This window comes from Camarhynchus parvulus, chromosome 24, assembly GCF_901933205.1.
Source record: "Camarhynchus parvulus chromosome 24, STF_HiC, whole genome shotgun sequence".
Taxonomy (NCBI): Eukaryota; Metazoa; Chordata; class Aves; order Passeriformes; family Thraupidae; genus Camarhynchus; species Camarhynchus parvulus.
The window spans coordinates 1697152-1709473 of NC_044594.1; the positions used below are offsets into that span (position 1 = coordinate 1697152).

Below are 12322 nucleotides of genomic sequence, written 5' to 3' on the forward strand. Positions count from 1 at the left end.
TTCTACAGCGACCTGGTCAATATTTCCACAATATTTTCACACTGCAATTCTTAGGAACACTTGGAATAATTTACTTCATCATCCTGGACACTTCACACTTTAATTCCTCTTAAGTTTCACATCACGCTTCACCCTCTGAAGCCTCAGCAGTGGCTGTGCGGTGGATAAATGTATTTTTTTTTTTTAATTTCTGGGAATAAAACCAGCGCCCCAAAGGTGCCCATGCTGACCTCTCTCCCCTCTCCACTGCGTCACAGGCAGAGAGAACATTTTGTTTTCATATTGGATTACATTGTAAAAAGCAACGGCAGCCCTGAAACCAAAAACTCCATTTATCCTCCGGAACAAAAACAAGGGGAGCAGCAGCAGCTGGGTAAGAGAGCAGCTTCCAGAGCCCTGTTTTGGGGGAAAAATCAGAGAATCAGGGGCTGGCATGGGTTCAGAACACCCCACAAAGAATGCGGGTAATGGCCAAGGAGCAGCCAGAGCAGAGATTTTATAGGGATTAATTTTAGAGTGATTAATTTTATCTTCTGCAGCACTTGTGGAACATCAGATCCCAGCAGCAGCACCTTGCCCAGCACAGCTCCAAACGTGCCTTGGTGATGGGATTGTTCCCTGTGTTTTATGGGATTTTAACTCAAATATCATTCAGGGGGCTGTGTTAGCCTGTGCTTTATAGGACTTTTAATTCAAATATCATTTAGGGGGCTGTGTTAGCTTGTATTTTATAGGACTTAATTCAAGTATCATTTAGGGAGCTTTGTTAGCCTGTGTTTTATAGGATTTTTAATTGAAATATCATTTAGGGGCTTTGTAACTTTGGCAATATTTTCATTTCAACTCTTCTCTGTGGTCAGAGCTGGTCTGTGGGAGCTGCAGCTCTGAAAACTCAGAGCTCCCACCCCACCTCACACACTCTCAGCTGGTTTCACTTGGCAAAGCACAAGAACAAACAAAAGCCTGGCAGTAAGGGGAGATCATAATATTTGCAAGCTAAATATCACCCAGGCACAGAGTGACTGACAAATCATATGACAGCAAGGTGAAGTCAGATATCAAAGGCACAAACTCAATTAGCCCTGAGCTGTTAATCCAGCATTTGTTGGCACCGCAGAATGAGTTCATGGTAGGAGTGACGGGGTAGGACGGTCAAGGATGGATGGAGATGAGAGATTTTTGAAGCCAGGGCTTGGAATTTGGGGTTTATTGCAAAGGATGTGGGTGCAGGGAGCTGCCAAGCAGGGTTTATTCCCATTACAATACAATAAATCTTCCTCTGGTCATGGAATTTGGGGTTTATTGCAAAGGGCCTGGGTGCAGGGTCCTGCTGGGAGCTGCCAGCTGCAGCTTAGGAGCAGGCCCGAGAGAAGTAAAGAGAGAGGTAAAGATAAAGAAGGCAAGAGTGTGGTAAAGAGAGAATGAGAGAGTAAAAGAGAGGATCAGAGGGTGAGGTTCCCGTTACAATACAATAAATCTTCTTCTGGTCGTGGAATTTGGGGTTTATTGCAAAGGGCCTGGGTGCAGGGCCCTGCTGGGAGCTGCCAGCCTCAGCTCGGAGCAGGCCCAAAGAGGAGCCCCAAAGAAGGAGAGAGGAATAAAAGCAAGAGGGGAAAAGGAGAGCAAAGTTCCCGTTACAACACCATAAATCTTCTTCTGTGCTGAATATTCTAATTCTCACTAACCAATCTAGTCCAAGATACAAATCCTACAGCATTTACACACAGCCTATAAGAATCATTACATTACCATCCTGTGTTACATTTTAAACAAGCTCTTTCCTCACCAAGCCTTGGACAGCAAGGCCAGGCCTGCAGCCTGCTCAGAGCCCCAGAACCTCTGTGTCCCCTTCATCCAAAGCTCTGAAACCACTTGCTTGCCATTATCTCTAATTTGTGCACAAACGTTATATTTAACCTTGTAAGGAGAGTTAAACCACATTACATTACCATCCTGTGTTACATTTTAAACCCTAAAAACTCCTCTTTGGGCCCCTTCTGCCAAGCTGTAGGGTCTGCTCTGACCCTTGGAGCTGTCTGCAAGCAGAGGGTGTTGTTCCATCAAAAGGGGATCACCTTCAGCCAGACACACCATTGTTTCCCAGTGGTTTAGGAACTAAAATGTCTCAAAGCTTGCTTTCATTTCAATCTCGCTTATAGTTTCCATATTCTCAAAATCTTTTGCCAGGCAATCATATTGATAAGGCTTTCCTGTTCCATCTTCCCCAACATTCATGAAGCCAAGCTGGCCTTGGCTTTTATGGCCCTGTCAGCATTTATTGAGAGATCCCAAACCCAGAACAGATCCCTGATTCTGGGATCAGCCCTGTCCCTCCTGCAGCTGCAGGGGTTGTGCATTAACCAGCAGGGTTTGGGGCTTTAAAAAAAATTTATTATAATGATATTTTTAAAAATATATAAAATAGATATAAAATTATAAATGTTTAGATTGTATAATAATAAAAATAATTTTATTATTATTCTATTTAATGTCTAAAAATAGATATAAAATCATATTTATATAGTATAATAAAAATAATTTTATTATAATCCGATATATTTATATTGTATAATAAAAATTAAAATTTATCAGTTTTAAAAATTAATTTTAGTCTCAATAAAAATTATTTTAATTTTAGTATATTATATTATTTGTATATTTATTATCATATTATAACTAAATTATATTGATGTATTGTATATGTATTATATAATACATATAATGTATATTATATTATATATATTATAGATAAGAATATTCTATATATTGTATTACATTACATTATATTATATTATATATAATGTATATTATATTATATATAATGTATATTATATTATATAATGAATATTGTATATATGCAATCTATATGTATTATATAATGCATATTGAATATATACAATGATGTATATTATATAATACATATAATGTGTATATATGTAGATAATTTTCTATAATTTGGATTTTATTATAATGAAATAGAAGCCAGCGGTGATTTTGGATTCACAGCCAAAGGATTTTGTCCCAAGACAAAGTCCAGCAAAAGGACAAGAGGCAGTGGAAACCAACTGAAACAGAGTAAATAGAATTTAAAACTAAAAGGCTTTTAACTCTGCAGGTGCACAGAAATATTCAATCTAAGAACAGACCCAAAAAATCCTTATTTATACAGAGACCAGGAATGCACTAACAAGTTGAACATGGAAATATTCTCCTGCTTACCAAAAATCTCCCCATTTTTGGCAAATTCTGTCACGAGGTACAGCATGCTTTTGGTCTCCATCACCTGTGGATGCAGAAATCACACATGAAGGCTCGTGGGAAAAGCAAAAAAGCCAAAAATCACCCAAAAGAATCTTTATTTTTATGGCTCTCTCCTAAAGCTGTGAAAGTTCTGCCTCACACCTGGAATTGTCACAATCTTCCAATGTGTGCAAACAAAATAATCAAGAGCTTCACTGAGAGTGAAAAATCCCCCTCTTCAAAAAGTCATTTCAGATTTCAGGACAATTTCAAGGTATTTTGGGTTTATTTCCACAACCTCAGAGAAACATTTCAGCATCAGCTGAACTTGTCCGTGGGCAAGAGCTTTGTGAATTTGGTTCTGCATTTTATTTATGAATTGTCCTGAAAGACCCAAGAGACTGCTCACAAATAAAAGCAAACCAGGGAGACAACTTGAAGGCTATTTTAAAAATAAACTCATTTATAAATTGCATTTTTAACCAGTCACTGAAGGAGTGAGCACCACCCAAGCATCACCATCCCTCCAAGTGCTGATCTTCAGCCTCTCCTCTGCCACTTTTGAGTGGTGTCATTCATTCAGAAGGGAACTGAGGGGAGATATCATCAAACAATAAATTGCAAATATATAAATTGCAAATTTAACTCCTTAAGCTCCACCTCTACCTGGCACATCAATATTTTTAAAGACCAGTTTTATTTTTTAAATAGACCATTAAATTAAAGATCATTTATTTTTGAAATATTTTAGAAGTTTCTTCTGCATAAAATTAATTTAAAGCTGAACTGGTCTTAAGTGGGATCTTCATTTTTGTTTAGCGGAACTAAGAGAGGGAAAAAAGTGGGAAAAAGGGGGAAAAAGGGGGAAAGAAAGGAAAAAAAAGGGAGAAAGCCCCTCTGAGCCCACCTGGTAGAGTTTTATGATGTGTGGGTGGTCGAGCATCTTCATGATCTGCACTTCCCTGTAGATCTTCTCCAGGTTCACAGCATCCAGCTGAGATTTGTCAATGATTTTTATTGCCACCTGTAGACCAAGAGCAAAAATGAGGTTTAAATACTTCCCCAATGTGAGTTCACCCTCGTTAGGAAGGGAAAAATGTAGCCCCAGGTAACTGGAGCCTTTCTGGGGAGTTCTGAAATGCAAATCCCAGGCTGAAAAATACAGCAGGGCAGCACTGGAAGGGTCTGGGGTCCCTCCAAGGGGCTGCAGGGCTCCCACCCACAGCAGCATGTGAGGAAAAGCAGGTTTTCAGTGAGAAAAAGCACATTTTCTATGAGAAAAAGCAGATTTTCCATGAAAAAAAACCAGATTTTCTATGGAATGGAAGGTACAGAACAGGTGAGAGAGGCCAGTGCTCCAGATGCTCTTAAATCAACAATTTGCAGTGACTAAAATCTTCTTAATGGTGCCCATTTCTGGAGTCAAGGTGACAAATCTGAGTCCCACAAAAATGGCATTTTAAGAGAAAAACTTGGCTCCACACAAACAATCCAGACCTAGGGGATCCATGCAATGGCAGCTGTGACATGTTTAATTAATCCAAATGCTGTTATAAAAGGGGATCTGCAGTTCATCCCTTCAGAGAAAAAACTCTGCAGATGAATTTATCAGTCAAACCTTGGAAACACATCTCAGTTAGTTCACAAAACACATCCTGGCCCTGCTGACCGTGTTTTTAGCCAATAAATGCAAAGGGAAGATAACTCTAGGTGTTGAAAGGATTAAAAAGCTTCAACAGAAGAAACTGAAAGTTGAAACCAAGAAGAAAGTGAAAATTCAGCCCCTGCACATGCAAAGGGTAAAAATGCTAAATAGTGCTGAATATAGAAATGGTGTTTATTCAGCCTGAATGCCAATGTATTAATGCTGAAGCAGGAGCAAACAATGTGAGTCCCACTAATGCTTCCAATTATGACAGCATTTCACAAACTATTGAACAGGGGAGAGCTGGAGACAGAAATCCACGGGAGGCGAGCCTCATTATCTGCTAACACTGATTGTGGGCCCACCTGAGTTCACAATTAACTATTTTTTGACCTCAGCTCACTCTGATTTTCCTTCTTTAAAAGTCTCCTGTCTTTCCCCAACTCCCAGGAAAACGTACAACTTCAAGTGTGCAGGAAATTTATCCATAAAATGTATATACCTGCTAACATGGGTATATCTGCTAACACTGATTGTGGGCCCACCTGAGTTCACAATTAACTATTTTTTTACCTCAGTTCACTCTGATTTTCCTTCTTTTAAAATCCCCTGTCTTTCCCCAACTCCCAGGAAAACGTACAACTTCAAGTGTGCAGGAAATTTATCCATAAAATGGATAAATTTTGATTTTTCCTCTGATTTTCCTTCTTTAAAAATCCCCTGTCTTTCCATAACTCCCAGGGAAGTGTACAACTTCAAGTGTGCAGGAATATAAAATGGCTATACCTGCTAACACTGATTATGGACCCCCTGAGTTCACAATTAACTATTTTTTTTTACCTCAGCTCACTCTGATTTTCCTTCTTTAAAAGTCTCCTGTCTTTCCCCAACTCCCAGGAAAACGTACAACTCCAAGTGTGCAGGAAATTTGTCCATAAAATGAAAATACCACAGGAGAGCAGCAGCTCCTCCACTCAAATGCAGATTAAACACCTCAGCTCATTGTGCATCCTCATCTTGCCAGGACCAGGAGGGAATTTTACAGAAGAACCACTTGAAAATACTTAAAATCCAGCAAAGTCTTCTTGAGGATGTGAGGAGGAGCAGGGAATTCAGCAGCTCCTTTTGGAGCTCAGCTGTCTCTTGATGACAGGAAAAGGGATGTAATTCTTAGAGGTGGAGAAGCTCCTTCAAGGCACCGAGCAGTTTCCTATGTGAAAAGCGTGTTTTGTTCCTAAACATGCAGCTTGCCAAAAACTACTGGCAACAGTCTGAAACAAACAATAAAAATCCCAAATTTCAAGATACAATGTCAGCACATGCTTCACCTGACAAGGAAAACCAAAAGGGAATCCCTGATCTCCCCCTGCCACCAGGTTTTGCTGCTTAAGGAGTTAAATTCCAAGGTATCTTTGCAGCTTTCATGGTTCCTCCTCATTTAAAAACCCAAGGAACTGCACTTATTTCTTATTTCCTTCCCTCTTCCACTGAGGGCCCAGGGAATGGGAGTTTGCTCAATCCTCCCCTGACATCTGGGAATTGCAGCTGCCAAGGAGTGAGGACGAAATGCTTGTCAAGAAAAGATGAAAGTTCTTCTGCTCCTCAGCTACTCCAACTGTCACTTTCCATTGTTTCTGTTTTATTCATTTAATTCTTGAAAGGAAAAACAAAGGCAAAAAGCAAACACCCAAATGAAACAAAAAAAAAACCAAAACCACAACACAACCTCCTGTTACAAATTCACATTCAAACAGAGCTTTGTCCCTGCAGGTTACAGAAATTCAGCTTTGTTAACCCAGGACATTCTTAAAATAGATAAAATGCATTAAAATTAACCAACACAGCTTCCTTCAGTCTGGAAAAACTCCGTATTTTGTTGTGTGGCACAGGGAGCTGCTGTCTCTGCTGGAGTTACTCACTCTGCAAATACCTGAGCACACCTGAGCTGGTGCCACAGATCAAACCAGGGGCTTATTTTCCATACTTTTTTCCAGAGAAAACCACAAATTCCCTGTGTGAAAGCACATCTGGGAGCACAGGGAGAGCCAGGTTTTATTTTCCCCTGGGGAGCAGCGAGCAGAGCTCCTCTGCAGGGGATTAAGCCTTGGGGAAGGGGTTAATTAAGGAATTAGGGGTGGGTTCCCAAATTCCCTGCTTTTTCCAAGCAGCACCTTCACTGCTCCAAACCTTTTCCCTATTCCCTACACTCCAAACTTCCCCACATTCCAAACCTTTTCCTTATTCCCTACACTCCAAACCTTTTCTCTATTCCCTACATTCCAAACCTTTTCCCTTTTCCACACCTTCTCCAAACCTTTTCCCATTCCCTACATTCCAAACCTTTCCTCTATCCCCTACATTCCAAACTTTTCCCAACTTCCCTACATTCCAAACTTCCCCACATTCCAAACCTTTTCCATATTCCACACCTTCTCCAAACCTTTTCCCAATTCCCTACATTCCAAACCTTTCCCTATTCCCTACACTCCAAACCTTTTCCTTATCCCCTACATTCCAAACCTTTTCCTAACTCCTTACCTTTTCCATATTCCACACCTACTCCAAACCTTTCCCCATTCCCTACACTCCAAATCTTTTCTCTATCCCCTACACTCCAAACCTTTTCCCTATTCCATTCCCATCCCATTTCACTGGAAGCAAATCTCCCCACCTTCTCCCAACTCCCCAATTATCATTCCTGCTCCCTGCTCTCCTCCTCCCCAGGAAAATCTCTGCTCATTTCCACGCCTCATTAGCAGGAGCTGCCCCGGGATCACAGGATTTCTGGGCAGCAGGATCAAGGATGGAGCGTGGCAGGGAAAAGCCACGTGGCCTCCACTCAAATGGCACCAAACACCCAAACAAGGCAGGCAAAGGTCGGGTTCAGCCCCCCCTGGGAGGACTGGCACTAAAAAGGGTCAGGCAGCACCTCTAGTCCTAATACCTTTAATTAATTTATTTATTCCTGATATCTTTATCACTCAATATCTTTATTAATTCCCCCCTGGGTGGACTGGCACTAAAAAGGGTCAGGCAGCACCTCTAGTCCTACAGATCTTTAATTAATTTATTTATTACTGATATCTTTATCATTTAATATCTTTATTAATCCCCCCTGGGTGGACTGGCACTAAAAAGGGTCTATTGCAAATATCTTTAATTAATTTATTTATTCCTGATATCTTTATTGTCTAATATCTTTATTAGTCCCACACCTGGGTGGACTGGCAGTAAAAAGGGTCAGGCAGCACCTCTATTCCTAAATATCTTTCTTTAATTTATTTATTCCTGGTATCTTTATCACTCAATATCTTTATTAATCTCCCTCTGGATGGACTGGCAGTAAAAAAGGTCAGGCACCTCTATTCCTACATATCTTTCTTTAATTTATATATTCCTGGTATCTTTATCACCTAATATGTTTATTAATCCCCCCCCCCGAGTGGACTGGCAGTAAAAAGGGTCAGTTAGCACCTCTATTCCTACATATCTTTAATTAATTTATTTATTCCTGATACCTTTATCACCTAATATCTTTATTAGTCCCACACCTGGGTGGACTGGCAGTAAAAAGGGTCAGGCAGCACCTCGACTCCTAATATCTCTAATTAACTGATTTATTCATGATATCTTTATCACTCAATATCTTTATTAATCTCCCCATTTTTCCCAACTTTGACACTTCTGTATGGTTGTTTAGAACTTGCATTAATTCACGTTATGATTTCTGATTTTGTTTGCACACACCCTGTGTTTTCTCTGCTTCATGTCTGTTTCCATTTAATTTCCACCTCTGCTCACAATTTATGGCAACGATTTTATTTTCTCACCTGTAGTCTTTCCATGGAAAGGATGGATTGTACACAACCCGTAAGTGCTGCATTCAAGGTAATAAGAGCCCATTTTTTAAAATTTGATGGTTATTGGCTAGGCAGAGTTGTGTTTAAAAAAAAACCAAATATTTTAAAGGTCAAAATCATATAAAACACAATTTCAAAGTGCCAGTGCTAGAAAACCCCAACAACAAACAGGTTCTGAATCTAAAGGGTTCAAATCAGGAGATTCAGGAGAAACTTTGACGAGGACTCCTTTTAAAACAGGATTTTTGAGCAAATCTCAGCAGCATCACAGCATCCTCCTGCAGCACAGACCTGAGGGTGCACCAGCACAGCCCTTCCAGGACCTAAAAACTGAATATTCTTCCACTGGAACTTCAGCAACAGTCTAGAAAAAGCTTGAAATATGCAAACCCTTCAGGCTGGAGTCATTACCAAGCAGGATTTCCACTCTGTGTGCTCAGGGATCCAACAATCAGGTGAGCTGCTCCAAGCTGGAAGTGCTTATTCCAAAGAGTATTTGGCTGGAATTAATTTCCTCTGACATCACCAGAAGTGATCTTAACAGGGTTCCCCTTCCTCAAAGATTGTGTAAATACTTCCAGCAACCAAGTCAGCAATTCAGTTCCAGAAAAACACTCTTGCATCTCTCGCTGCAGAAGTCAGAGCTGACTCAAAAAAATCAAAGACCTTGATTAAAAAATCCTCCAGCACAGGCAAATTTGCTGTAAAAATCCCACGGAATATAAAAAGGCTGCGGGCTGGACAGAAAAGCTGGTTAAAAAAAAAAATCAAGATACCAGAATTCAGTTCCTTAGGACACAGATGAGAGAATCATCCAGGACTTGAGGAGCTTTTTAAGCTCTGTGTTTTCTGTAACCTTTGTTATTTCCAACAATGCTAAACAAACAGGCTTTCTAAAACGACCATAAAAACGAAGATTAAAGTTTTCATCTCCATCACAAAGCCTGCCAAGGAAACGAGGGCTGAAGAGCAACGACAACCGAGCATCTTCAAGTGGAGCATTTGCAATTCTGGCACATGGCACCAAACTTGGAAAGGGAGCGCTGGCACCGCTTGGCTCTTCTGCAGGAGCAAGGAAGGGCTCGGAAAGAACCGAGCTGATGATGAACTTGAGAAATGAGGCAAGAGGAGAACTTTGTTTCAGTCCCTGCGACGCAGAGCTCATCAATCACAGCGTGGCCAGAGCCCTGTTAGCAGCGGGGCTCTGCTGAGCTCCAGATTTCAGGAATGCTCCCATTCCTTCAGGGATGATTTCCCCCCACAAGCTCACGGGGATGGATACCTGCAGCCCTTCCAGTCCGTGCTTGGGACGGGGTTTTAATGACTCTGGTCAAGTACAGAGCAGCAGGAACCTCTTCTTCAGTCAACAATGAAATCGACCAGAGGAGAGCCTTACAAAAAGCTCACCTCTAGGTGTAGCAACTAAAACTACCTAAAACAACGCAGAAGAGGAAGCTGATCTTCCAGAGCCATTACTCTCATCAAATACCTCCTTTTTTTTTTCTTTTCTTTTCTTTCCTTTTTTTTTTTTTTTTTAAGTGAACACGATTGCATTTTTACCCAGGCCGACTGACAATCATTTCTGTTTTAGGTAAAGCACCAGGTATTAACAATAATCACCGGGTAATACACGGGGGCGGTGAAACAAAGGGGCTAAAAATGGTTGGGTTTGGTGAAGTTGGAGGATGCCGTGCTGGAGAATTCAGCGCACACACACACACACACACACCCCAAGTTCCTCTGCTGAAACAGATAACCCAGCATCGCCCGGGTCAGGAAACCCCAAAATACCCAGGGCACCACGGCAGGCACAGCGCAAGGTCTGACCCTTCGCAGGGAGCAGAAAGCGCTGCTGGAGCAGCACCGGAGCATCCTCGGGGTGCCACCCTGCCGCCGATGCCACCACCCTGGGGCGATGTCACCATCCCGGAGGTGACACGCCGCGGGTGGCATCTTTGGGGCGACATCCCGAAGGGGAGGGGGGTGACATCCTGCGGGTGCCATCCTCGGGCATCCCCCCGCGGCCTCGCAGGCGCTCTCCTGCCCTTCCCCGGAGGATGCGAGCGGGAGAACCCCCCCAGGCCGGCGGCCGGGGCTCCGCGTCCCCGCGGGAGGTGCCGGAAGGGACAAAAGCGGCGGCCCCGGCCCCGGCGGCCCCGGCCCCGCGCAGCCCCCGCGGCCCCGCCGCGCCCCCGCGCCGTGCCCACCTCGCTGCGGGTGATGCGGTGCCGCGCCAGCTTCACCACCGCGAAGTTGCCCTTGCCCAGCGTGCCCTCGATGTCGTAGAAGCCGACGCGGACGGGCCCGAGCCCGCGGGGCAGCAGCGCCGGGGGCCGCCGGGGCTCGGCCATCACCATGCTGGGCTCGGGGGCGGCGGCGGCGGCGGCTCCGGCTCCGGCTCCGCGCGGCGCCCCCGGGGCCGCGCCGCCCCCCGCCACCGAGCGAGGCACCGAGCGACCGAGCGGCGTCACCGCGCGCGTCACCGCGGGCGGGGCCTCGCCATGGCAACCGCGCTGGCACGGCCCGCCCCGGCACGGCGCGGCACCGGCAGCCCGGGACACCCGGGACAGGGACGGGGACAGTGACAGCCGGGACACCCGGGACACCCGGGACAGGGACAGGGGCAGTGACACCCGGGACACCCGGGACCCCAGGACACCCGGGACACCCGGGACCCCGGGACACCCGGGACAGGGACACCGGGGACAGGACGGACACCCGGGACACCGAGGGGACAGTGACACCCGGGACACCCGAGACACCCGGGACACCAGGGACCGTGACACCGGGACACCGTGACACCCGGGACACCCGGGACACCCGGGACAGGGACAGGGGCAGTGACAACCGGGACACCGGGACCCCGGGACACCCGGGACAGGGACAGGGGCAGTGACACCGGGACACCGGGGACGGGGACAGTGACACCGGGACACCGGGACACCCGGACACCCGGGACACCGGGGCACCGGAGACGGGGACAGTGATACCGGCACAGGGACACCGGGACACCGCGCTGGGACAGGGCCACTCGCGCTGGGACAGTGCCAGTGCCTGGCGGTGGCAGCCGCGACACCCGCGCTGTGTCCCACGGCTCGGAAGCCACCGCAGCGACCCCTCCGCGCTGGCATCTCCCGGTTCCGCGCCCTCGGCCGGGTGCCTCGGGTGTCTCCAGCCAGCCTCCGTGGGATGTTCTGACCCGTTTTGGGGTGGAACTTGGGTTTTTTTAAAATTTCTAGCTGTTACTCCTCATCCTGTCACAGCGAACGGAGCCTGTCCCCATCCTCTGACACCCTCTGGAGCTGTTTATACACCTTGGTGACATCCCCTCAGCCTTCTGTGAGCCGAGCACACCCAGCTCGTTTTTGGATGAAGAGGAACAACCTCAGGCTCTCTGCAGCTTCCTGAGGAGGGGATGTGCAGAGGAAGGTGCTGAGCCCTTCTCCCAGTGACAGCACACTTGGGGATGGCTCAAAGCTGTGTCAGGAGAGGTCCAGACTGGAGGTTATGGAGCATTTCTGTACCAAGAGAGTGCTCAAAGCTTCCCAGGGAGGCGGTCAGTGGCCCAAGCCTGGCA

General features: G+C 45.2%; 1 protein-coding gene across 1 annotated transcript in view; it reads right to left on the reverse strand.

Moving 5' to 3' along the window:
• The window catches only part of SIK2 (salt inducible kinase 2), a 34618-nt gene extending 23456 nt beyond the window's left edge, over nucleotides 1-11162 (reverse strand). The window contains 3 exon segments of the mRNA XM_030965046.1: nucleotides 3220-3283; nucleotides 4148-4264; nucleotides 10953-11162. Of these exon segments, the coding sequence (XP_030820906.1) occupies nucleotides 3220-3283; nucleotides 4148-4264; nucleotides 10953-11102 (331 nt within the window). The 5' untranslated portion in view covers nucleotides 11103-11162.
• Between the last annotated feature and the right edge of the window lie 1160 nt (nucleotides 11163-12322).